Raw genomic sequence first — 26,059 nt, forward strand, 5'->3', positions numbered from 1 at the left:
TGTTTTGGCGCCGTCGAGGATGGTCTGATCTTTCCCTCGGATCCGACATCTTTGTGGGCCTTGTGCGCTTTGGGCGCGGATCCCGTTGACACCGCCCCCGATTCCTGGGACCGGGGCGTCGACGTGGCAGTCTTCGATCCGTGCGCTTGCGTAGCGTCTTTGGAGCTGGCTTTGGCGTGCTTGGACGGCAGCGCAGCCGTCGATCCGTGCCGACCATCGTTCTTAGAGGCCCCCTCCACTGGCGTCGATTTCGATTTTGCAGCGGCGGAATCGACGGCCTTTTTCGACTTCTGCGGACCGGAGGTCGACGGAGTCGATGGAGTAGCGGGCACAGTCGTTTTTGCCGGTACGGCAGCCATCTTAGGGACACTCGAGTCCTTAAGTTTCAGTTTCGTTTTCGGGTCGGCCATCATAGGTGTTGTCGATCCCGATGGTTTCGGTTTCGAAACAGTCTGCTCGGCAAGTAAGTCCGTGGCCGGGCCAGAAGGCGGGGCCGTGGCTTGCGGCAACGGGTCTTGGGTAAGGCCAACAGGCGATCCCGTGACCCGGTCGGTATCTTCGTAACCTTCGGGGCAGAGCTCGTCCCCCGAGCTATCTGCCGCGGCCCCATAAATCTCATCGTCGTCCCCTACCTCGTCGACGTATTCAAGGCCTTGACCCACGACTCCGTCGTCGTCTCCCGGATCCGCCTCGACCTCCGTCTCGGGTGGGGAGATTTGAAGATGATGACCCTGGTCCTCTTCTTCCTGGTCTCCGAAGATGTTCTCCGGATCCGGGGCCGCTTGTCTAGCTTCCATGCGCACCGCGCGCCGAAGCTTGAGAGTCTTCTTTGAGCGGAACTGTGCACATGCCTTGCACTTGCCGTCGTCGTGGTCAGGCGAAAGGCATTTGTTACAGACGGGGTGTAGATCGATGTGTGGGTACTTGGACCCACAAAGCGGGCAGTACTTAAACGGGCTCCGCTCCATGTCCGAAAAGTTTTGCAGTCGTGTTGCGATGAGAAGGCCTCAAAGTCCAGAAAGCGAATGAAAACTCCGCTTATTCCGGCTCCAAGAGACGGAAGACTCGAGACCGTGCGCAAACAATACCGACGCAAAAAATCGAGGCCTTTTGGCCGCTAAAAGTAAGGTTTTCTCGGTTTCGACAGAAAGACGTCGAGACCACATCCGAACCCAATGGCGGAAAAAAACAATCTGGGGATGGAGCCGATGCCCATGCGCACTGTAGTCCAGGGGAGGAGCCACCCATCTCAGGATACTTCGAAGACTCTTCCAGGACGATCTAATGCTAAGATATGAATTTAGCAGCCCACATGCCTCGAACATGACTTGGGCCACTTTTCAAGAACCAGGGCTTATAAAACCATATTTAATAAGTATTTCCCTAATTTCTACAGGACCCCCACCCCCTGTGCAACTAGGGGAGACTTCAGGGGTTCTGGATCTGCAGAAATCATGCAGATTATCCTTACCCAATTCTTCTAGCATCAAAGTCGAATTTGAGCAGCTCTTTAACACAATATAGGGAGTGAAATGTAAAATTTCACTTTACCCAGGCATGTAAAAACTCATTTTATAAGGGCGTACCTTATAGATAACTGACTCCCCACCCCTGGGATACCTAGAGGTGACCCTGGGGGTCCCTAATATGGAAAAACATGGTAGGTTTTTCATTGTTAAAGGCCCCTACCCCGAAGGTCGAGTTTGGGCACAATTTAAGGTTTAAAAGCAGTCCTGGCCACCAGGGAAGCTTTTAAACTGACCTCAGGCTTCAGCACTGCACAAATGCTAGTGCAGAAAATCTGCTGGCCTCTAAACTGCCCTGCCCCAGGATACTGGAGACTTCTAGGTAGTTTCAATCCCCTGCCCTATTACATACTAGGGGCTTATGGGGTAGGTCATGCCAATTACAGGGGTACCCCACCATACCATAGTGTACCCTAGTGTATGTTGGGTGTCTTAACTGTATTCTAATGTGTTCTTTTAGCTTGGCACTGGCACTGGGCTTGGTTAAACAGAGCCCAGTGTCAGTCAGAGTCAGTTACCACCAGTTCCAGTCAGCAAAAGTTGGGGGGTGCCCAGGGCACAGGATGACTTTGCAACAAGGCCATACGGAAAAAGGACATCAGCCAATGCACCATGGACCTCCACCGGAAGCCCCAGGCACAGGCAAGATGAGAGGAGACTAGCAGCCGTTTTACCAGGGACCTCCATCAGAAGCCCCAGGTACAGGCAATACAAAAAGAAGCCAACAGCCGATGTACCAGGGACCTCCAGCGGAACGAAGGCATAGGCATCGCGAAAGGAGACCATTAGCCAGCGTACCAGGGACCTCCAAAGAAAGCCCCCTCCAGGGGCAGGCAATAGAAAAAGAGAACAGCAGTCCATGTACCAGGGACCTCCACAGGAGCCTCGGGTGCAGTTAACACAAAAAGGAGGCAGAGCAACCCAGAGACTCAAAGGAGAAGAGCCGAAATGAGGGCAAGAGCCCCCCCCACTGGGAACGGAACACACCCGGTGAAGAGTGCAGTCGGACTCGTCCAACTGGATGTCAACAGCCACACCGAACAGCGTCTCGATAATAAGGCGCGTGAAAAGAGGAAATAGTCTCATAAGCTCCGGAAAGCCAGAAGGTGGCGTCCCAGGCCTCACTCTAAAGCCCTTGGCCGGACCAGAAGAACAGGCGGACGTCGCCGGGTACTTAACCAGTCACCGAACAAGTAGGACGAACAAAGTCGTCAATTCAGGGAATAACCCTTTTGGACACCAGAAGTGGGACCAGGCCAATAGCAAACCAGAGGCAGAACGCCGCCCCACACCGCAGCCGTCCAAGAAACCCACCGGTGGCATACAGTAATACCAAGAAAGGAAAGGAACCCACAAGGGGAAGACCACCCTTCCAATAGCCACAAATACCCCACATAGGGTAGGACACGGCCCAGGAAGTATTGGAACCACTCTCAGGGAAGAAATCCCGCTTCAGAGAACAAAGTAGAAACCCTGCGGCAAAACCCACAGAAGGCTTAGCAAGCAGCCAAAAAGAACACTCTTGCCAACGGGGGCTGAACCCCAACTGAAGAGGTAGGCCAGCTCAGGGCCTGGAGTGCACAGAATGTCTCACATAAAGTGTAACGTTCACCCCACGCCAGGTTCCAGGAGCAGTGGGAGAACACCTCCCACTAAGACCTGGAGGATCAACAAATCACCCACTGAGGAGGAGGAGGAGGAGGACAAAGCCCACCAGAAGACGCTGGATGGCTGATTCCGCCAGAGTATTAAAACAGCAGGGTCCCGTCAAAGGGGAGGTCGACCAGACGCTCCCTAAGAGATTCAGGAAAAACAGCCTCGCGTAGCCAAGCATGGCCAGTAGCATCGGTGACATCCAAAGCCGCACGAAGAACAAATGTGGTCAACTCTATACCATCCATTACAAGTCCCGCAGATCAGCACGGGCACCCTCATGAGAGACAGAAGAAAGATGGGACTCCACCGAACCCCACAGACTAGAAGTAGCCCTGGTCAACACACAAGGTGTTAAGCGCTCTCAAGGCAGCGCTGGAAGAAGCGAAGACATTACGCCCCCATGAATCTAACTACCAGGCCTCCCAAGACGGAGGGAACAACACTACAGGCAAGCACGGAAAGGCAGTATGCAGTAGAGCGCCTTGAGTAGAAGGGTGGAAAGAAAGACAGACCGGGTCATGCGGAGCTGGCCGATGGCGGTGCAGAAGCACCTGAGGCACTGGATCGCCCGTGGCAGGGTGCCTCCAGGCCCCCCTAAGAGAATCATGGAGTGACGCCTCAAAAGGAAGAAACCACTCCCAGAAAACAAAGCCCCAATGGGGAACCCCCAAGAGGTGGTCTGTAGATACAAAATACCAGCAGCTGTGGAAATAGCCCGACAAAGGCAACACTGGCCTCAGAAAGGCTCCACGGAGGGGAAAGCAATTCCTCCATGGGAGACAATCGCAGACTGAGCCGCCCTTCCCCGGTTCCGGGGGGAAGGAGAGGGGGGGGCGTCCAGCCCCGACATAGTGGAGGATCCAACGAGGAATGAGGGACCCGGAGGGCCCCAGGAGGAGAAAATGCCGGTGAAGAAACCAGCCGCGAGCTCAGGAAAGAAGGGTTCGAGGATATCGGCCGCAAGGACAGCGAAGAGCCTCCTCTAGAAGATGCCGGCGAAAAGGCAACTACACGGCACTCTTCCTCCAGGGAGGAACACATCGACATATGACAGACCTCCGGAGACAAAGGGACTGCAAGAGACGAATCCAGAACCCGGCGCCAGCACGATTACGTGGAGGTCATCGGCGGCGTCTGAGCAGCGTCATGTGGGGCCGGAGGGGCCACTTGCAGCGTCAGCACAGCCTCGGACGGAGCAGCCGCCCGCGCCGAGGATCGAGGGAAACTCGGGAAAGCACCCCAAGACCCAGCCGCTACCCGTGACGGTGCCAGCTCAACCTCTGGTGAGGCAGCTGCCGGCTCAGAGGGCCGAGGGGGACCCGGGGACAAGCCCGGGGTCCCGGCGATCACCCGTGACACCACAGGGAGCCCCGTAGGGATTTGCGGCGAGACAGGGACGCTAGGCACCGAAGAGGGGAGCCCTGAAGGACCACACCCCGATGGCGCCATTCTCCTACGACCAGGAGCCGAGATCTTCGGGGCCGGAGCTGCCGGCAACTCCGCGAAAGTCCCCGCATGAGGCAAGGGATCCGCGGACGTCTCGGGCGTGGAGAAAGGGCCAAAGAAGCCTGCAGAGCCACAGCATAGGCTGTCATTTGGGCCTTAGTCGCCTCCCCGCCAAGAAACGGCGGATAGGGAGGCGACAGGCGGGGGCGCATGTCCCGGAGGAAGCAGGAGCCCATCGCGGATGGGGGACAAGGCCTCGGAGATAAACTGAGGGACCTACCAGCCGGTGAGCCACGCCCTTGGGGCCGTGGCAAAAGACGATGTCACAGACGAAACCGGCGGTTCCTTGCTTCCGAGGCAGGGGACGGACGCTGAGAGGACAAATACCTGGATAAGTGCGCCAATAGCAACTTCATCCGGCGCCCCCGCGGCGACTTAGGCTGGAGGTGCCGGCCTGCGTCACAGCTCTCCGAGTCCCGGTGCCCACCCAGACACCACACGCAAACTGGGTGAAGGTCTGTCGCCGACTTGGGACTGGCACAAGAGGGGCACATCTTGAAGCCCGAAGGCATTCGCACACTGTTCCGAACGTGAAAAAAGAAAGGGATAGAAGGCTTGAAAACTTGCAAGAGCTCAACGCGGAAAGAGAAAAAACTGATGTAGGCGCACCGGGGTGGGACTTATGTGTCCTCTTTGACGTCACGGACGCGCAGGGATGCTGCGGCAAAAACATTCCGGGCTCAGTCTCAAGCCTGGGGATAGTTCTACGTGAAGGAATCTGCGGCTAGTAGTCTCTATCAGATCGAAGTTGCATCAGCCAGTATTTCTACGGCTGCAAAAGAGGTGAAGTTAAGTATGTAGGCAGTCGCAGATGGTCGAAAAAGTTTGAGCACCCAGCAGCTATGTGCACATTTTGCCAGCTCCTCTGAATCAGCCAGGGCAAAGATGATTTTTGCCTGCTTGGTAAATGCCCCATCTTGTAATTGGGGGCAGGGGAGAGCAGAGGCTTCCCAAAGATCTGCTGCATCCAGATTGTGTAATGCCTATTTAAGACGAGTGTTCCAAGCTGAACCTTCACACATTTTTTCTCGCCAAGTAAGGCTCTTGAGAGATCCATTGTGGGCTGTCTGCGCCTTGAGACAATAGGATAGAAATCTAGCCATAAGCATAAGATTTTGTCTCAAGAGTTTGAGTTCCAATCGAATTTGAGATAACCTGGTGCGTAAAGGCAGATGGACAATTTGTAGGTAGCAATTGCATTGTTTCCTATCTAGCCAAGCGACAAGCTTGCTTGGAAGTGCAGTGGTGCCTTATGATAATGTGCAAACAGAATAGGTGCACGAGCTAATATTAAACAGAATAGGTGCACAAGCTAATATTAAACAGAATAGGTGCACGAGCTAATATTAAACAGAATAGGTGCACGAGCTAATATTAAACAGAATAGGTGCACGAGCTAATATTAAACAGAATAGGTGCACGAGCTAATAGTAAACAGAATAGGTGCACGAGCTAATATTAAACAGAATAGGTGCACGAGCCAATATTAAACAGAATAGGTGCACGTAGCTAATATTCAACAGAATAGGTGCACGTAGTATGATAATGTGGGCATTCGTTTTCTGGGGATCAATCTTCTTACTGGACTTTGACCTGGGCAGCCCGGATTCTTATATATCTTTGTGAAACTCCAGTTCGTGCTTGAGAGATGTTTTTTAGGGCATTCAGGTGTATGAGCTCACGCCATTTGTGGTCCACCCATATCCCCAAGTAATTGTGTGATGGTGATCTCTCTACCGTCAAATTGTTCAAGGCCACAGAACCCTTTTTAATAAGTTTTCAGCCATAAATCACCAGATTTGTTTTAGCAATGTTTATTTCAATTCTATTTCTTGCAAAACTGCCCATGTGAATCCAATAATCCTTGAAGCATCACGTTTGGTCCAAAAGAACGGTGTCATTGGCATATTGTAGCGCCTGAAATTTCTAATCAGGAATTTCGGTGGAAATGCTGAGACAGAAGTCAGGGTAGCCGGAAGGTCTGCTAAGTAGAGATGTAACAACCGTGGCGCAAGGTTACAGCCTTGTTTCAAGCCTCTGTTGGTGACAATATTTTTTTAAGTGGTGTGGCTCACTGGTTAGAGGCGGCAGACCCGGAAGCAGAGGTCAGCCCGGGACCAGGGTTCGATTCCCGACGCGGCAGGGTCTTGGGCCATGGTCAGCGGACTCGATAATTCTCGCCTCGGTGCCTACTCCAACCATGGGTCCCACTCAGCAACTCTGGGCAATAGCTTGCTTAATCTCTACTAACGGCCCCATCAGCGCCGGGGATGCTTGTCTTCACCTTGGAGATGCCCAGGAGGGACCATCTCACAGGGAAAGCCAGGATGGGTTCCCCAGCGGTATACAGCGCCGGGACGATCCTTTGCTGGGGCAGCTGTGCGCTTTACAAGTATACGACATTTAACATTTAGATGGTGAAACTCTAACTTTCACCTACGTGTCAGTGTAGAGAGCAGTTGTCGCCCTTCAAAGGTCTGGTGTAATGCCCCATTTTTTAAATTTCTTCCATAAGACACCTCTCGTAAAGCTGTTGAAAGCAGTGGCAAAGTTGATGAATGCTGCGTAGAGTTGCTTACCCTTTTTTTCCATCGAATCTCCAATCACGGTGGTTGAGGCAAAAGAGACTGTCCTCAATGGTTCATCCTTTTTAAAAACTTAGTTTGGAAAAATTTAATTAGTTGCTACTCCCGGGATTCAAATTTCTAGCCCTTCACTGAGAATTTTAACAAAACATTTCCCCTCTACGTCCATGATTGCAATGCCTCTTACATTGCTAGGAGATTGTGGCCCGTCCCCTTTTTATGGATGGGGACCAACAGGGACCTCTCTAGCTATCTTTGACGATGTCACATGAGAGGCACTGATAGAACAAGAGGGTTAAATTTGGAGGGGTGTAGTTTAAAAATGGCTGCCAGCTGACCGTTCGGATCAAAGACAAATAATTAAAGGTTAATTATAAGCGATTTTATGCAACAGTATGTTCTTTCAAAGCATTTTTTATGCTAATTCTTAACCACATGCGCGCGGCGCGTTTTCCCGCTGCGCGCTAAAGATTTGCAAATCCCGCGGTTCATGACGAGCTCAGCTCGTCATGAGCGTACGAGAGGTGTACCTCATGACGAGCTGAGCGTGGAAGGGGTTAAGGGTCTGAGTCAAAAAATTAAATATTTAAGTTTGAGTTTCCCACCTATACTTCATTTAATCTTCAGCCACTACCCCAGGTTCGCAATCAAATCCATAACAATTGCTTAGGCTTTTAAAATGTCCTTGTAGAGTCACATCTCATTGCATTTCATCATTTCCAGATCATTAGGACTTATTTTCCGCCTGTTCTAGAGAAACTAAATATGTGCTCTGCTTGGCAATAGAAAGGCTTTGACTACCTCACAAAAGTTGTAAATCAACAGCTCCTACTTCTACAATACAGACTGAAAGGAATATGCAAGGAATTGAAAGAGTGCCTTTTTCATTGCAAAGGTAGTGGCTGCCTTTCATTTTGAATGAGTAAAGAGGAAGAGAACAGGAATTCCCTTGCCATGAAAATACAAATATGAGTTTGGGTAAACAAGGAATAGTCTAACAATATACTTAAACTAATTTTGAGTTATTCCAGTGTCCAAACTAATGCACAAATAAGCAAACTAAGAAGAAGGAAAAAACAACAAAAAAACAGCCCATGACAAATGTGTACATAATTGTGTAAAGATTCATTTAAAGCTTTATACTGCACCTTCTTTTAACCAAGCTAGTCAATGCAGCAAATATGTAAATAATGTGGACATACTGTAACCCAAACTTCAATCAATATTAAAGGATTTGAAAACCGCTATTACTTTGCTATGAAGAGCAGGATAAAAAATATATTCAGTGAAGGAATCCTAAGAAGTACAACTTTGAGGCATAGTAAAATACATTCCGAAGTAATTCAAACACATGGCTGAAAAGAACACAACATAAATGCCCTTAAATAATGTTACAATAATTACTAATTCAGAAAAAACGATGTGTAGCCATACTTGTAATTTAAATGCGTTATTAAAGGCAACCATAGTGGCTAAATGCCTACACTTCTACAATAAGATGAGCTAAGTACAGTGACTAGTCCAATCTTTCAGTTTTATGCATAAGACTGTTGGTAAAAATGTTGACAACATAGTCTGCCACAATAACAGTACAGTTGATTTGAGCTGACCTGTGCAGATAAAAGAACAAATTTCTTAGGTGGGATCATGTGTTGCTGTACAAGGACTGGTGGGTCTGTAATAGGAACAAAGTCCTTATTCAAAGGTGTTGTGATTTTTTCTAATTTACACTCGTCGATGGCAGAAAGTGCCCAGGAATGTCCATCCACACGAGTGGTCATCTAATAAAAAAAAAGAAATTGGTCAGATTTACACATTTAAAAAACTAAACTTCAAACATGCATTAATTAACTGGCATTCTATCGGCACTGCCTCAGATGTCTGCTTTCTTTGATTTGGGATTGCTATATGGACATGAGGGATGGGTTATAACTCGTATAAAAACTGAAAACCAGTGCGAATTTCTCATCCACCAGCCCTAAAGGACTTGATTTATGCATCTACAACATACAGGTGTGAAACATTTAAGTTATGCAGGTTAACTCTTCCTTTCATTCCAGTTATCTAGGACTGAGTCTCAAATATGCTGAGAAAGTCTGGTTACAAACTTAAAAGAGGACTATCGTCCACTTAAGGGAATAAATTGTGTTTCAAAAATGCTTATAATCCGCAAACTAATGAAAGGCTCGGAAGATGCCCGAGTCTGCACTCTCTCAGATTCACAGTAGGTGGTCATAAAACAGAATAATTTATTTTGGTTAATGGATCAAATTCTAAAAATGCAAGTCATGCAGTCTCTGAATGTAAAATATTGCTACAATTATTTAGCAATATATTACAAGTGATATGTGACGTACAGGACATTTGGTGTGGGTCAGTAAGTTCATATTTGCATTTATATTTATTTAAATATTAGGCACGTACCAGAAAATAACTCTAGTCCCAAGGTATAGAGAGATATTGGTTGGAGAGAGAGGGTGGTAAAAGAGAGAGAAGACAGGACAAAAGCAAGCGTAAAACAATTGCAGAAAAAAGCTCAAGAATCCATTAGTCATTAGGTGAAAGATTGTTTAAAATTATGTTTTTCTCAACCGCTTTGAAACTGGGGCATTTTTTGAAGTATTTGGAAAGATCATTGCATAGTTCTAGCCCTGCTGTAGTAAGGCGTTCTCCATAAAGTCTTTGTCTTTGCCATTTGGAGGTGATGTGCTTAATGTCTTTAGAGTAAGGGAGGAGTATTTTGTTTTTTTTTCAGTACAAAAAAAGACTGTTCGGTACGTGGGTTCTTTTTCGATTTGCACATTTCCAAATGTGCTAGGGACGTGATTAGCTTAAATTTAGATCGATAGGCAGAAATGTGGTTATGTTTTTAAGACCAAAAATAAGCCTGAAAACTCGGTTTTCAATCATATATAGTTTAGACACTGTTTTGAATGGTGGATTTAGCAAGATGGGACAACTGTACAAAAATATGGAGAGCATATTTGCCTAAATGACGAGGACCGCTGGAGAAATCCGAATGCAGAGCAGAATTTAGAAATGTTGTAGAGGTGCAAATGGGCATTTTTGTAACTACTTGAGCTTGTAATGCTGCCCATGTAAATAGGATCACTACTGGGGCTTTTACAAAAGTAAAGATTTCGGTTTTGTTGGCAGGAGGCAGAGGACATAGCAGTCCAACTATTCCTTCGTGGCCAGCAAACATGAGTCAATGTTTCAAAAGTCTGGGCTATTTTGACAGAGGTCATGTAGGATTTGAGTGTCTTTGGAAGCCATTTGGCAGTTGAAACCAAAAGAGCTGCATCTCAAAGTTCTCATGCTGAGGTTGGGCAGCATTTTGGTTTCTTGGGGTGAGGATTCAACAATGCTCAGCACCTCTTTCGAACTCATAGCATCACACTTCCATTTATAATTAATAAATAACTGAAATACGAGTTACTTAACTTCCGTAACGATGCATCTGGTAGAGACGATTTTAGCAGCAGATTCGTTAACGTAGAATTATCCCCAGGCGTGAGACTGGATCCGGAAAACCTTTCTGCCACAGCATCCCTGCACGCCGGGGGGGGGGGGGGGGGGGGGGGGGGGGGCACCACATGACTCCACCCTGATGTCGTCCACGTTCATCACGTCAGCGAGGATACATAAGTACCACCACGGCGTGCCTATGTCAGTTTTCTTCTGAGAACTTTTTCGCGCCACAACGCGGAGCCATCACAAACGAAACTGTGAGAATACTGGAACAGTGTGCGAAAACCCAACTTTACAGAAGGGAAAGAAATGAAAGGTGAGGAACAGCACCATCCAGAATAGTGCCAGGCACTAAATCAAGGAATGAAAGAACAGAGCGCAGCTACTGCAAGCAAGCCTGCAACCAACAGAACAGCCTCCCTGGAGGCAGAAAGCAAGTGAAAAAGGGCACAGCAGACGAAGAAGTCTGCAACCACCGCCCGGAGCCAAGAAGGGGTCCAAGGCCAGAACTGAAGAGCAATGACAAGTCATCCACCAACAACACCAGCAGGGGGGATCCCCTAAAAGAACCAAGGGGTGAGACCCAGCCAGGGGACCTCAACCCCAAGGACTGTCAGAGTCAGAAGGGCAAGCAACACAAGGAAGCAGGGCACAAACGAATCCTACATTGGAGACCAAATGCATGGGCACCGAAGCACCCAGGCATTCGTCACCCAATCGCCAGAAAGAAGGAATGGAGCACCAACAACTAGGCGAGCATCCTCCTAGGGAGCGACTAAGAAAAAGGCACTCGCAGAGGAACGCCGTCCAGAAGCAGGCGAGTGCATAAGACCGAGAAGGGTCTTCGCAGAAATGGGGAGGAAGGGAGAGTCGTAAAGGAATCTGTGGCTAGAATCCTCTCTACCAGGTACACCGTTACCGAAGGTAAGTGACTAGTACATCTGATAGAGACAACTAACCGCAGATTCCTTAATGTAGAATAGATACTCTAGCCATACCCAAAGGCGAGGAGGGTCTGCGAGAAGACCTCTCCAGCTCAGACAAGCACAGGGAAAAATAGCCCCGTCCACCGCAACACGGGATGAGTCACAGGCCCTAAGCTGAAGAGAACCTCAGCATCGTGGAGGTACACCTGCCCCACAGGGGATGTATTAGAACATCAAAAAAGGCAACCCAGCCTTCACCAACAGGAGAAGCAAGGGTAATACGAAGGAGGCCAAAACACCTTAAGCCCAGTCAACATACCATGGACCTCAACTGGAAGTCCTAAGGTACCGACAACGCAGAGGAAGAAGAGCCACCTAAAGACTCCAAGGAGAAGAGGCAGAAGCACGGCAAAGCCCTTCACCGGGAAACATACCTAGTGACGAGGGCAGCCGAGCCCATCACAGCCTGAAGATAGGCGCCTCGGCAATAAGGCAGGCAGAAGAATAAGAACGTAATCTCACCATGGCCCTGCAGGACAGCAGCAGGAGCGCCAGGGCCCACGCCAAGGCCTCCAGCCACAGAACAGAATAGCAGGCAGGGGCAGCCAGCCGCTGAAAACGCTACAAAACTAAACGCCCGGACCACGTTGGGTTCAAACAAGGGCAAGGCCAGGAAACAGTCCCAAACGACCCCTAAAGGGGACCAACCGGACAGAACCTATCCACAAAGCAGTGTGATTAGCTAGAAAAGGAGAGGAGTAACAAGTAGGACGGACCAGGCCGTCAACACAGGAAACGGCAGGCAACGGGTAAAACACCGCGGCACAACGCCGTAGACGGCCAAGTCATGCCCCAGTAAGGCCAAAGACCGCACCATCGTAATACAGCCACACCAGGAAGGGTGACGAACCCGCAAGGAGGAGTCCACACCCTTCCTGTGTAAGACAGGGCTATACAATAGCTACATGTACCCCACATATTGTAGGACACGTCCCAAGAAAGCGTTGGAACCACTCTTAGGGAAAAAACAATGCCGCATCAGAGGAGAAAATCATAGACCTGCGGAAAAAAACACTGAAGGCTTAGTAATCAGCCAGAAAGCACAGGCGTACCAACAAAGGGGGCTGGACCAGCAGCCAACTGAAGAGAGGGGCCAACCAAGAACCCAGAGGGCACAGTAACCCTCACAGAAAGTGTAAAAGCCACTACAAAAACCAAATACCAGGAGCAAGTGGGATAACGCCTCCCACCAAAACGCGGAGGATCAGCAAACTAACTTACTGAGGAGGAGGAGGACGACGGAGCCCCACAAGAAGACCCTGAATGGCAGAGTCTGCATGAGTATTAAACAGCAGGACCCCGTCAAAAGGGAGGTCGACCAGACGCTCTCTAATATTTTCAGGAAAAACAGCATCGCGTAGCCAAGCATGGCGACGGGGAGCCACAGAAGTGGCCATAGCACGGCCAATAGCATCGGCAACATCCACAGCCGCACAAAGAATAAACGCGGCCAACTCTTTACCATCCAACACATGGCCCCGCAGTTCAGCACGGGCACCCTCATGAGAGACATGAGCAAGAAGGGACTCCAAAGAATCCCACAGGCTAGAAGTAGCCCTGGTCAGTGTTAAGCGCCCTCAAGGCAGCACTGGAAGAAGTGAAGACATTAAGTCCCTATGAATCTAACCACCGGGCCTCCCGAGACAGAGGGAACAACAACACAGGCAAACACGGAAAGGCATTTCGCAGTAGAGCGCCTTGAGTTGAAGGGTGGAAAGACAGACAGACCGGGTCGTGCGGAGCAGGACGATGGCGGTGCATTGGTGCCTGAGGCACCGGATCACCCATGGCAGGGCACCCCCAAGCCACCATAAGTGAATTATGGAGTGACGCTTCAAAAGGAAGGAACAACTCCTGTCCACAGAGCCCTGGTGGAGAATCTCCAAGAGGTTGTCTGTAGGAAATGGAGTGACAGGTTCACCCATCCTCAGAATACCAGCAGCCGCAGAAATAGCATGAACAAAGGCAACACTGGCCTCAGTAGGGCACCGCGGAGGTGAAAGCAATTCCTCCGTGGGTGACGGTTGCAGACAGTGCCGCCCATCCCCAAGTCCAGGGAGAAGCGGCCAGCCCCGGCACAGAGGAGGATCCACAGAGGAATGAGGGACATGAAGGGCCTCAGGGGAAGGTGGAGAGGCCGGTGGAGAAACCAGCTGCGAGCCACGGAAAGAAGGGTGTGAGGAGTTTGGCTGTGGGGACGGCAAAGAGGCTTCCCTGGAAGATGCCAGTGAAAAAGAAACTACACGGCGCCCGGTCTCCGGGGAAAAACACACCAACAGATGACGGACCTCAGGAGACGAATCAAGAACCTGGATCCGGCGCAGCTCCGTGGAGTCCACCATTGGCCCCTGATCAGCGTCGACCGGCGCCGGAATGGGCATCTGTGGCGCCGGGCCGACTCCTGCTACCACATGCTCTCCAGGAGAATGGAGCGAGGCCGACACCAGACCAGCGAAGGTGCAGTGCCGAAAAGGCGCCGGATCGGCCTCCGATGGGCAGCCGCCCGCGCCGAGGACCGTGAGGGATTCGGGAAGGCACCCCAGGCGCCGGCCTCCACCCGAGACTCCACCGGAGCCGGAGGAGGGCTCCGCCGGAGGAGGGCTCCCGGCGCCGAAATGGCGCCGGCTTGACCTCTGGTGACGCAGCCGCCTGCTCAGAGGGGCGATGGGGCTCGGGGGCAAGCCCGGAGTCCCGGCGATCACCTGCGACGCCACAGGGAGCCCCGTAGGGATTTGTGGCGAGGCAGGGTGTTAGAAGGTGGTTCTGACACTATGGGCCGCCTGGATTTTTTGCTTTTTGAGCACCTAATTGTTGAGCTTTTACTGTGGGGGAGCCTCATAATCTGGGACTCACCCACAGTGAACTCATAATGAAGGAGACTGCATGGAGATTTTACTGGTGTACCCCTGGCTTGACTAAACCGCGGCGCAGCAGCTGGAGTATGGGACACTGTGCTGGTTACATGCAGACACGGGTGTACATGCGTGTGCACACGTGTAGGGGCTGCGCAGGGGAGATTCCTAGCGTGCGCAGGACTTAGGCAGAATTGGGTGGTGACATGGAATAGGCTTTACACACTGGAAAGGAACATGCCAGGGAAAGTCAGTGTGTCTTACAGTGTTTTCACTTCATTATTTCCCTATGGGGATGTGGGGCCCATGGCTAAAATGACTTCCACAAAGCCTACAGATTCCAGACACGCACTACTGTCCAGTGTAGCAGATGTGAAAATGAGTCCAAAGTCATATTTGTACTGCTTTTGGGTCGTCCGGAAACGCCCTGGCTGGGGTCTGGCCATGGCAGGTTAGATTAATGACCTTTCTTCCCAGAGCGAAGATCTTCCCTCCAAGGAGGAAAGATAGGTGGAGCTTCCAGCCAATCCATCAACTGCTGTCGCTGGGTGCCAGGCACCAGTTTGCACCCAGGAGAGAAGGCAGTGAGGGGGGAAGGATTTGGGTTTCAGAGGCCATGTGGCCAGAGACACTGGACGACGCCATTTTGAACAAACCCAGAGGCTGGACAAGAAGGAGGGGGCAGGGGAGTGATGTGTCGCTGTTTGATGGGACACACAGAGACTTCCTGCCAGCCCCCTACTCAACTTTTAAAAAGTCATTGAACAGGAAGAGAAGCTCTCTCTGGGGTGTGGTCTGCTGAGGCGGAAGGTGCTGGAGCCTAGTGCAATGGGCAGTTGGAAGGAGAGACCCCCTGACTGCCCCCCAGGGCCCTAACAGCGCCAGAAGAAGAGACCAGGGCCGGGACGCAGAAGAGGAGGCCTCTGCGCAGGGAGAAGAGAGGCGCAGGGAGCCAGTGAAGATCACTCCCTGCAGAATGCACCCTCTTGGAGGCCTGGAGGACCAAGGAGAGTGCTCCACCAGGAGCGAGAAGACGTGAAAATGGGGCAGGTCAGACCCCCAGGGGCTGAGATATGGCCCCTGGAAGGTAGGCGACCTTTGACCCCTAAGAAACCGACGACGAAGCGCGTGGGGCTCCGCCGCCGGTCTCAGAGCTGCCCCCATGGAGAAGGGAAGCCGGGGAGCGCCGTCGCGCTCCCCGTGAAGTTGCCCTGCATGGGGGCCAGGAGCCCACCCTGGCCCCCAAAGATGGAGGCGGGGGGAGCCCCATCGCACCCCCCCCTCGAAGATGTGCCCAGGACCCCATCCTCGGGCCCCCAGTGAAGCGGAGGGGCCCGGGACCCCATCCCCGGGCCCCGGAGTGATGAGGAGGTGGGGGGAGTGCCATCGCACTCCCCTCCGACGAGCCGCCATCCAGGAAGCCGCCGCAGTGTCTGCCCGCTGGAACGGGCAGACCCGAACACACTGGCCGGCTCCCGCGCCCGCACACAAGGGTGCGGGCCGGGAGGGAGCCGACAGGGGCAGCCGCGGTGGGCTCCCCGGGGTGACCTCACCTCTGCAACTGGCGCAGGTGGGGCCCGGGTGGGACCGGGACCCCGCGGAAAGAAAGGGAGCGGCAGGGGCCCGGGTGGGACCGGGACCCCTCACCCAGCGGAGCGGCCTGGGTGGACTCCCCGAGCCGCAGATGGACGTACCTTGGGGGTCTGGGTGGGACCGGGCCACCGAACAAGGCCTGAAGAGGCGGCAATGCCGCCAGCAGATCAACACAGCTCTCCCCAGCGCAGTGCGAGAGCCGCTCATCACATATTCACAAACAGGAGCACAATCGCCCCATAATGCCTTGCCAGGCATTTGGAAGCAGGCCGTGTTGATCCTTGGTGGTACCCCAGAGGGGCGGGGGGGGTCAACCTCAATGATGAAATGGTGCTGGGGGGAGCTGCTGGCGAAGTGCAGTCTCCCACCCAGCATGAAGAGACAAGTCACCCTGGGTGTCCTGGGGATTTGAAAAGAATATCCCCTCCAGGGTTCAACCTGTATTTAACACCTTCTGGGCTGGAACTTTTGTTCTTCAGCTGAGGGTGTTTTGATAATTGCATCAAGGAGGAAAGGGCTGATTGGGGCATGTCTGGAGAAGGGCATCCCCTGGAGGTGAAGAGTGTAATAGCACCGAAAGGCATGTATTAATGGTTATCTCTTTTCAAGAGACTGATGTTCCATCTGAAGTACTGGTTTAAGGTGATGTCATAAGCAAAGTGGATTTAAGTGGCCAGACACTCCTTCTAGGGTGTCTGACTGTATTTACTTAATCCTGTGATAATCTGTGATGCCTTTAGGGCTGTAATTGCACTGCATTTTTAATGATATCCAAATGTGCGGAGTACTGTCATTCTTAAGTGTGCGTAAACATGTGTTCTTGCTGCTGCGCTTAGGTGAAGACCCCAGACTGTTAGCCCTTAAGATGAAGAGGGGCATACTGTATGGCTAGTAGAAGATGCTCAGTCAGGGTCACGTGTCACCAAGGCAGGTGTAGCCTGTTTAATGCTTGTTGAGGTAATGGGGGGGGGGGTCGCCACTGGGATGGTGCCAGGGCGCAGGGCCCTCGCTCCAGGTTAAGACCTATTCACTGCATTGGGGGTAAGATGATGTGCATACAGGGGAGTGGTGGTACTAGACCTCAAACCCCCTGCAGGAGGGGTGGAGATGTTATGCAATGTCACAAAGTAATTCCATCAGCTTATGTATACTTGTAAATTAATGTATAGTATTGAGTGGTCTGTGTGTTTAATAAATGTTCTCTTACTTTTATAAAGCAAAGTACAGACTGGACAATCAATTATTGAGTGTTATTTTTGCGCACCTGCAAATGGTGATTACTAGCCCACACCACCTCCCCCACACCACCTCCCTTGAGTAAGCCTCAGACTGCTCTGCAACCCTATCCTCTGAGAGTCAGGCGCTACAATTGGGTGTTTGGTTCCCAGTGAAGGACAAATGTAGTCATGTTATTTGTGCAGGCCTCACAGATGCTGCCTCGTTTTCCAACACCGGGGCGCTAGGCGCCGAAGAGTGGAGCCCCAATGGACCACACCCCGACGATGCCACTCTCCTACGACCTGGAGCTGAAACCTTCGACACCGGAGCCGCCTGCGACTCCGCGGTAGTCCCCATGCGAGGCAAGGGATCCACAGACGTCTCAGGAGGTGGAGGAAGGGCCAAAGAAGCCTGCAGAGCCGCAGCGTAGTCCGTCATTTGGGCCTTAGTCGCCTTCGCACCGGAAAATGGCGGGTAGGGAGGCGATAGGCAGGGGCGCACGTCCCGGGAGGAGACGGCGCCCGCCACGGAAGGAGGACAGGGCCTCACAGTCCAACTGAAGGACCGACCAGCCGGTGACCCACGCCCAAGGGGCCACGGCGAAAGACGATGTCGCAGACTAAATCGGCGACTCCTTGCCTCCGAGGTAGGGGACGGACGCTGTGACGACCCCGATCTGGACAAGCGCACCGACAGCAGCTTCAACCGGCACTCCGTCCGTGATTTAGGCTAAGTGCTGGCAGGCGTCGCAACTCTCCGAGTCGTGGTGCTCGCCCAGGCACCACATGTAAATCGGGTGACGGTCCGTCGCCAACATGGGACATGCACAAGAGGTACACGTCTTGAAGCCTGAAGGCATTCGCACATTGTTCCACTAAACGCCTAGCGTGAAAAGGGATAGAAGGCCTGAAAACAGGCCAGGGCACAATCCGGATCCGCGTTGCACGTGGAAAAGAGAAAAAACTGACGTAGGCGCGCCAGGGTGGGACTTATGTATCCTCGCCGACATCACGAACGCGGACAACGTCAGGGCGGGGTCACATGGTGCCGTCCCCCAGGCGCACAGGGATGCTGTGGCAGAAAGGTTTTCCGAAACAAGTCTCACGCCTGGGGAATCTGCGGCTAGTAGTCTCGATCAGATAGGCAGGAGCAGTGCAGAATGCAGGTTAAAAAAAGGCTTGACTGAGCCTTGACACAACATAAATATTTTCTTCTTTAGGAGTTTGCGCTCCAGGCATTTGGCACAGTGTTTAAAACATTAGCAGTGACTTTCGTTGAGTTACAGATCGCTTGCCGCAACATTACAAAAGGAGATGAGTTCATGCAAAAACGACCCCACACTCAAAAAACACAAACCCAAGTATCCACTTGGCTTATGGTGCTTCAGTTCCTTTTTTATTAAACTTACTGCACAGGATGTAGCAAGCAGTGTGTTGGACTAGAAGGTGCTGAGGAATTACTTTGGTGCAACTTTTTCAGTTTTCCTATCAATATAACTTTTGAAGGAAAAGGATGCGAGATCAAGAACATTTTTAGATAAACATATTCTTGATATGGTTTTCCCAAAGTGGACACTTGCTCTTGAACTAGTTTTCCAACCACAATGTAGTCATACACCAAGCAAAATAGTCCACCTGGAGGAAAAATGGCATTGGTGAACTATGGCCCTAAAAAGCACCAAAGGCTCTTTTGACCTGAACACGAAGGTTAGGAATTCAAGTTGGTGAAAGAATATCCTGGACCGAAAATGCCTCAACATTGCTAAACAATCTGTAAATGAACCACCATAAGTGTTGAACAATCTATGGAGCAGATTTGACAAGTCTAAAAAAAAAAAAATCTAAGGGGTGATTTAGCAATATGAGATGTAATAAAGTAGGAAAGTACTTTTTTGAGGGCGAGACATACTTATAAACTCCACATTAAACATGAATATTATTAGGTTGTTTTTATTGCTTGTTGTTTACACTTCGAATGCATTGAAAACTGCACTTTTTTTTAAAATTAGACTACTCTCCTTTGCCCACAGAGTGAGATTCTGCTTCATGAAACTTTTCATTTAAAAATTCCATATTCCAAGTATTTTTGATTTATTTTTTTTACCTGTGTTTCCATCATTGGCTTTTGAAAGGGAAAAGAGTCGTGGTTGATGCACCATAAAATGTCATTGTCCTCATTTTCAGCAGCAGCCATCAGCAACACACCTGTAGGAACAAACCGTAATATAACTAATACAAAGAAGAAAAATCGTAAAAACACAAATGCCACCAAAGATTTCTACATCAACAGAAATTAGATCTCTGTGGTACTTAACCTAAGTCTAAATGGCCAGCAATGTACTTTAAGCACACAAGTATTATTCATTACGCGCGTGTTTCCAGGTTATTTACATCTCATTAAGGGGCGATTTAACCACAAGAGTAGCAGAGACATTTACAGATAGCAAAACGAATGACATAGCAATACAAAGCAACAGCAAAGAACAGTTACCTCTTATCAACAAACTAGCAATACCACTCAGAGAAACTGTTATCATAAGAAAAGCAAGTAAAATAGGAGCTTTCAAACATGAGAGTACTTGATCAAAGTTTGCTTGGTTCCTAACTGAACGGATTTTCAGCATTAATACGTCCCTGCTTCTCGAACAACAAAAGCTATCAGCGAAGATGTTTATGAAGGGCCTTAAAGGTCGTGCGAGATAACATGAAAGCAATGCAGACTTCCAGTGGATGCTATTGAATGGTCTTGAGAATCACATATTGTGATCAGATTTTGTGGCAGCAGGAATTAGGCAAGCAACTGAATTAAGGACAGATTTAATAAGAGGCAGATTTGGGAAGGCTATTCTACATTTCCACAGAATATGTAGGTGGCAGAGAAATGATTTGGAAATCTAAGCAATATAAGGTTGTATTTGGTTGTATTGGGAGTTCAGAAAATTGTCTACCAGAAAAGAAGTACTGGATAGGACCATGTGTCAACCAATATCCATGCCTTCAGCATCACGGCACTTATGGTAGGACTCGAACTGTATGCATTCACTACTACATATGAAAACAAGCTGAACTGCAAACACAAAAAAGCCTGAATAATGGAGTCTGCAGTTTTTCACCCCTATGGGTAATATAGGAACCCCAAGGCTGCTAACTGGACACCACTATTCCTGAACAACGAGGGAACCTTCAGCCCCTGTATCAGACATCTGTAGCTTTGAGGAGCGCAGTTCCACAAATATTGGAGCATCAAGACGACGAGGCAGGTATCTATCTTGTACAACGCTAACTACCCAATGCTCAATAACCAGGGATATTTAAAGACATAAAGGCCAAACTATAGTAGAAGCGGGAAATATCCACTGTAGCTTGGAAGTACAGCAGCCATGGCAATCTTCTTGCCACAGCCATTAAACACTTTTCGGGTGCTGACAGTGGCAGTACAGAGTGGGAGTTGCAGACATGCTGGGGTACATAATGCCACCCATCTGGGATGGCAAGCGTCAGAGTGCATGAAGGATTCCGATGATACCTCTAGGTAGATGCCCTCATTTAAAATCCTACTGCTTAGCTGCACAACCGTTGGGGAGTTTTAGTATTCTTGATTTACAAAGCAGAAATAAAAGCTTCTCCGACTTGCTGAGAATTCGGAGACCATGGACCTCCAGAATTAAAAAAGCAATATCAACATTTTATGAGAAACGGCTGACAGCTATGTACATCCTTTCTCTGCTTTCTGTTCATTTTTGTAGGAACAATTACACCTGGCTTCATAGCCAAACACGTTTCAATTGGCTTTCATTAAAAAATAAAATAAAAAAACCATTATTTTTTTGGGGCCCATTTTCCTAAGGAAATGCTTTTAAAAAATAAAACTTTTATGAATTAGTAGGTGTCCTGGAACTTCGCATACAGATGAATATAATACCATGAAAAAAAGCCTCCACCATTAAAAATTATGACACTGAGAATGTCAAGTCAAGATGGCAATGGATCTCAAGAGACCACATCTGAGCACTAGTGCAGAGCCCGTTGGTATTAAAGAAGAGGGCTGAAAACAATGGTGTATGAATCAAGTTGGCTGCAGAAAATAACATTTATTAGGTGGGTAGAAACGATTAATGCTGTGGGAGATGCTGGTCACCACCACTGAAGAGCAACGAATCATCCAAGAAAATTTACTCTCCCCACGTACTGATTTATATTTGTTTGTAAGAAGAATTACTATCATCATTATCACAATTTCCATTTTCACCAGAATAACTTGATGTTCTCTCTTCTGCAGCTAAGCCTCATAAGTCAGACAGACATACAAATGGTTCAATTAATCAACATCCCTCTCTCTTTTTACCTTTGACATAAAGAGCTTTGTGCACTTTTGATGGTTTTTCAACTGTAGAAGAGGCAGAAAATCCAGGAGGTAAACGAATGCTAACCAATGCCAACATGCAGGGACGAGCATCTGGATGCTTAAATGGCACTGTACTAAAATACATTCGAACACCTGAAAAAAAGCAAACACAGTGTTAAAGTTAAAAAAAACTGCATTAGCGATTATTGTGCTCACAATATTCGATGAGCCTCACTTGTCTTTACTAGCGACAGGAAAGACTATAAGGGAAAGTTACTTACCTTAAATAGAACCAGAAGGCAGTATAATGCCTGTACGTGTAACAAAATGTAGCCCTCTATGCCACCTAAAGTATTCCATTAAAACCTGGCTCGCATCTCTCTAACTCTACCTGTGCTCATTAAGGGCTGCATTCTACCCTCCCACTTCGAGTTCTGCTTTTAGCACTGCAACACTTAAGGGTAATTATGCACATTATGCTCAAAAGGGTGACCCCTCCGTTAGGATACGGCTACAAGGGCAGGCAAAAATTATCAACTAAAGAGAACAAACTCCAGTCTTCCCTTACAAATTGTAACTACCCATACATCAAAAACAAATATGCACGACTCACAGGGAGTTTGCCTTTACTTTTCTACTTTATTCATTTAAAGTATGATTCACCATGATCAGTTATAACTTTCAATTGTCATGATATATATATATATATCTCAATTACAAAAAGATTTTTGGGAACATAAATACGTCATTAATAGGCTGCATGAATAATAGAAATATCTCATTATAAAAACACCCACACTGTGTGGGGTCTACTTAGGGAATGACATTTATGTTCTGTGTGTACTGGAATAGTGTCCATGCATGCATCCTTTATTAATCACAAGGGGCATATCACACCCCTATTATAGTGATAAATGTATCCCATCACCAGTAACATACACTCACATTTGTCGTACTAGAGAAATACCTTCTTGTCAGAGAAATAAAATAAGCGTAGTCACAGCCACTGTAGGTAAAAAGAAGATGTTAAATGATAGCGATGGTAGAGAAGTCAAGAATAAAAACAAAAAATTACCTATAACACGAATATTCTCAGTTTTAAAGAGTGGTAAACTCCACTGTCAGCTTTTATTTTCACATAGGCCCCAAATATACCAGGTGGTATGAGAGACGCACAGGCTTAAAATCAGTCTTTCTCCAGGTCATCCTCAACATACCAGGAGGAAAAGGCCTTAAAAAATGGTCGACGAAACGTCGTAAAAATACTTTCAAAAACTGACTGAGGTGGAACTCTTCTCTTGGGTCAGCACTGGCTGGTGCGGAGAGAAAAGAACTGGCTTCAGCGTGCTGAGGTGGCGCCTATGTAGGTGTCATGAAAATCACTTCGACCGCGGACAATGTCATCATGCGGAGCCGACCAACACCACCTACCGGCGCGTCTGAGTACTGCTCACGAACAATCTTCCTGATCAAGTCTGATGCCTGGGAAAATTCAAAGGTAAGGAATCTGCGGCTAGATGTCTCTTATCAGATTTTACAGGATCACATCTCCTCTGTCATGCCTGGTCACTCTTTGGGAAACATCAAAGTAGTTTTTAGAGGCCAAATAATAAGTCATATGTTCAAGAAAACAAGAAATAAAATCTGCCTTGGTCAAAATGAAGGCTGATATCAAATCCCAGGAAATAATATTCAGACATTCAAAAAAAAAAACTTAGTTTTAACACTAAAATAAATCAAATATGAATACAACAAAATAATCAGTACGTGTTCTCACCTATGAGTCCGAGCGCAGATAGGTAAAAAAGTATTTTACCTAAACAAAGCAGAAAAATCTTATGTCGCCTACTACTTAAAATTAAAAATAAACTCCCCCTTAAATTCTAACACTAAAGTCCCCAAGACAATATTATGGAAGTGTTTCAGAAATTCTATACTCACTTATACTCCCCGATTCGTTAATAGGCTTCTTCGTCCCTCCTTAGTAACGCCTTGTCTGCATTTGTAACCTCCCATGAGGACTGGACTTTTTACTTGTGGTGTTACACGTGATGTTTATTTCGTCGGTGAGCACTATTTTCTTTAATTATTTTGTCCTACTGCAGGCACATCATGCTTTCCTGCCTGGTTCGAGGTTCGAGAACGGCACCCGCTCATTTCTTTTATTCGGTACAGCTTACCGAAATTGACACTGATCGCAGCCTCTCATCTCCGTCTCACCCAAGTTCTAGCTTAAATTGCAAGTGCTTTACTTTTTAACAGCAGTCTGCGGGCCCCGGAGGGCCCCGAACATGCTGCAATGCTGGGCTCATTATCTCCCCACCGCGTCCTTGCATAAATGTGGCAGCCGCCTGCTTTTGTTTGGATGGTTCCCCCCCTGGTATTTGAAGGCATTGTGAAAGTTAGAAGATAAGAAAACTATAATTATGCACTGCTGTAATTAAGACATTCACTCCTAAAGTCTTAATTGTAGCAGTGCATAACTATAGTTTTATTTTCTCCTAACTTTCACTGGTTTTATGGTCGTAACAACAGCCTGCAGGCTGCATGGGGCGCAGATCCAACATTTGCAATGCAATAGGTCTTGCATTCACCAAAGTTTCAGCTATTGGCATTGTAAATAACAATGCCTTGAATTTATCTGTTTTAAAAAACAACACATAAAAAAAGGCATTGTCGTTTACAATCCAATAGCTGAAACCCTCGCACATGCGAGAGCTTTTGCAATGCAAATGCTCGTTTTACTGGCCATTGGCCCCTTGAAACTGATGTCGAATGAATCTTCCAGCATTGCTGGACTAAAATTGGGGAATGTTTTTTAAAACGCCCGCTTACGCAGACAATATTTTAATCTTTACAGAAACACCAGATGCTACCTATACCTGCCATTCTAGACGTCATTAGTACATTTTCTTTTTTTTTCAGGTTACTCGTTGAATATAGACAAAACAGAGGTTTTACACCTCAATGTCCATTGTCAACCTTTCCTGTATGGAGCCCCCAAAATTCTTATGGCAAACAAAATGTTATCATATATTTGGGAATTTAGTTCTGTAAAAATTTGGATAAATCTATATCCCAGGTCTCCCCAAAAGTTTTTAATGATGGGAGAGATTAGAAACTTTGAAAATGCTGGTGTCCCCATTACTTAATTTCCTGTCTATCAAATCCTTTCTTTAAACAGCTGTCAAATTATACGCTGATGCGTGAAGAGGCGGCCATTCTATCCTTAGACGCAACTATGGCATTTGATCTAATGGAGTGGCCCTTTCTTTTTGCAGTGCTCAGGAAGATGGGATTTGGCCCCAAATTTTGTAACTGGATTAAATTACTATATACAGCTCCCCTGGCTCAGGTGGTAGCAAATGGCCATACATCACGTACGATCACGGTGGGTCGCGGTACAAGACAAGGGTGCCCACTGTCCCCACTCTTGTTCGCGCTCATACTGGAACCATTGGCGGTGAAAATACACACGGAACCACAGATCCGGGGATCACATGGGAACCGGGATGGGAAGACCGTATCTCCCTTTACGCCAATGACGTACTGATTTATGTAATGTCCCCGACCACGTCCCTACTAACCCTACTAGACGTCCTGGAGAAATATAGAGAAATATCAGGCTACACAATTAATTGGACTAAATCACTCCTATACATACTACACGGTCAAATGCCCACACTGCCTCCTGCGTGCACATTACAAACAGCGACCAGGGGGTTCCGATACCTCGGAATCTACGTCACGCCACAAAACTCAATTTTTATGGAAGAAAATCTATTAAAACCCCTACAGAGGCTCAAATCGGATGTGAAACATTGCCGCTCCCTCCCACTGACACTGTTAGGAAGGGCAGCACTCTTCAAAATGCTTTCACTTCCAAGATTCCTCTACGCACTACAGAATACCCCGTTTCCGATCCCGCTCAACTACTTCAAAGCGATAGATGCAGAAATCTCCTCACTGTTATGGGACGGTAAACCGGCTCGTATAGCACATTCCAAACTTATCCGCAGCTGGTACGATGGAGGGATCGCACTGCCTAGTGTTAAACTGTACTACTGGGCCGCACAACTAACGGTCATTAACCAATGGTTACATGCTCCACAGCACGATCCAGCATACAGCCTAGACAGAACTATCCTCCCCACAGACAAACTGATGAAAGCCCTATACACCAACAAACGACGACACACGCTCACAGGCCCGACGGCCCATACTGTCAGCATCTGGCACACAGCTCAAAGAGCCTCAGGATGGGAGGGAATATTTACACTTGCCACCCCACTCTGGGACACACGGCGTCTAGGTACCTTGGC

General features: G+C 48.5%; 1 protein-coding gene across 2 annotated transcripts in view; it reads right to left on the minus strand.

Moving 5' to 3' along the window:
• NUP155 (nucleoporin 155) overlaps positions 1 to 26,059 on the minus strand; it is an 898,957-nt gene that overhangs the window by 676,349 nt on the left and 196,549 nt on the right. For both annotated transcript variants that reach the window (XM_078674974.1, XM_078674975.1), the window contains exons 11-13: positions 21,738 to 21,890; positions 19,497 to 19,597; positions 8,884 to 9,054 (exon numbers count right to left, since the gene is read on the minus strand). In XM_078674974.1, the coding sequence (XP_078531100.1) occupies positions 8,884 to 9,054; positions 19,497 to 19,597; positions 21,738 to 21,890 (425 nt within the window). The remainder of the gene's footprint in view (positions 1 to 8,883; positions 9,055 to 19,496; positions 19,598 to 21,737; positions 21,891 to 26,059) is intronic.

The sequence above is a fragment of the Lissotriton helveticus genome, chromosome 2_1 (assembly GCF_964261635.1).
Source record: "Lissotriton helveticus chromosome 2_1, aLisHel1.1, whole genome shotgun sequence".
Taxonomy (NCBI): Eukaryota; Metazoa; Chordata; class Amphibia; order Caudata; family Salamandridae; genus Lissotriton; species Lissotriton helveticus.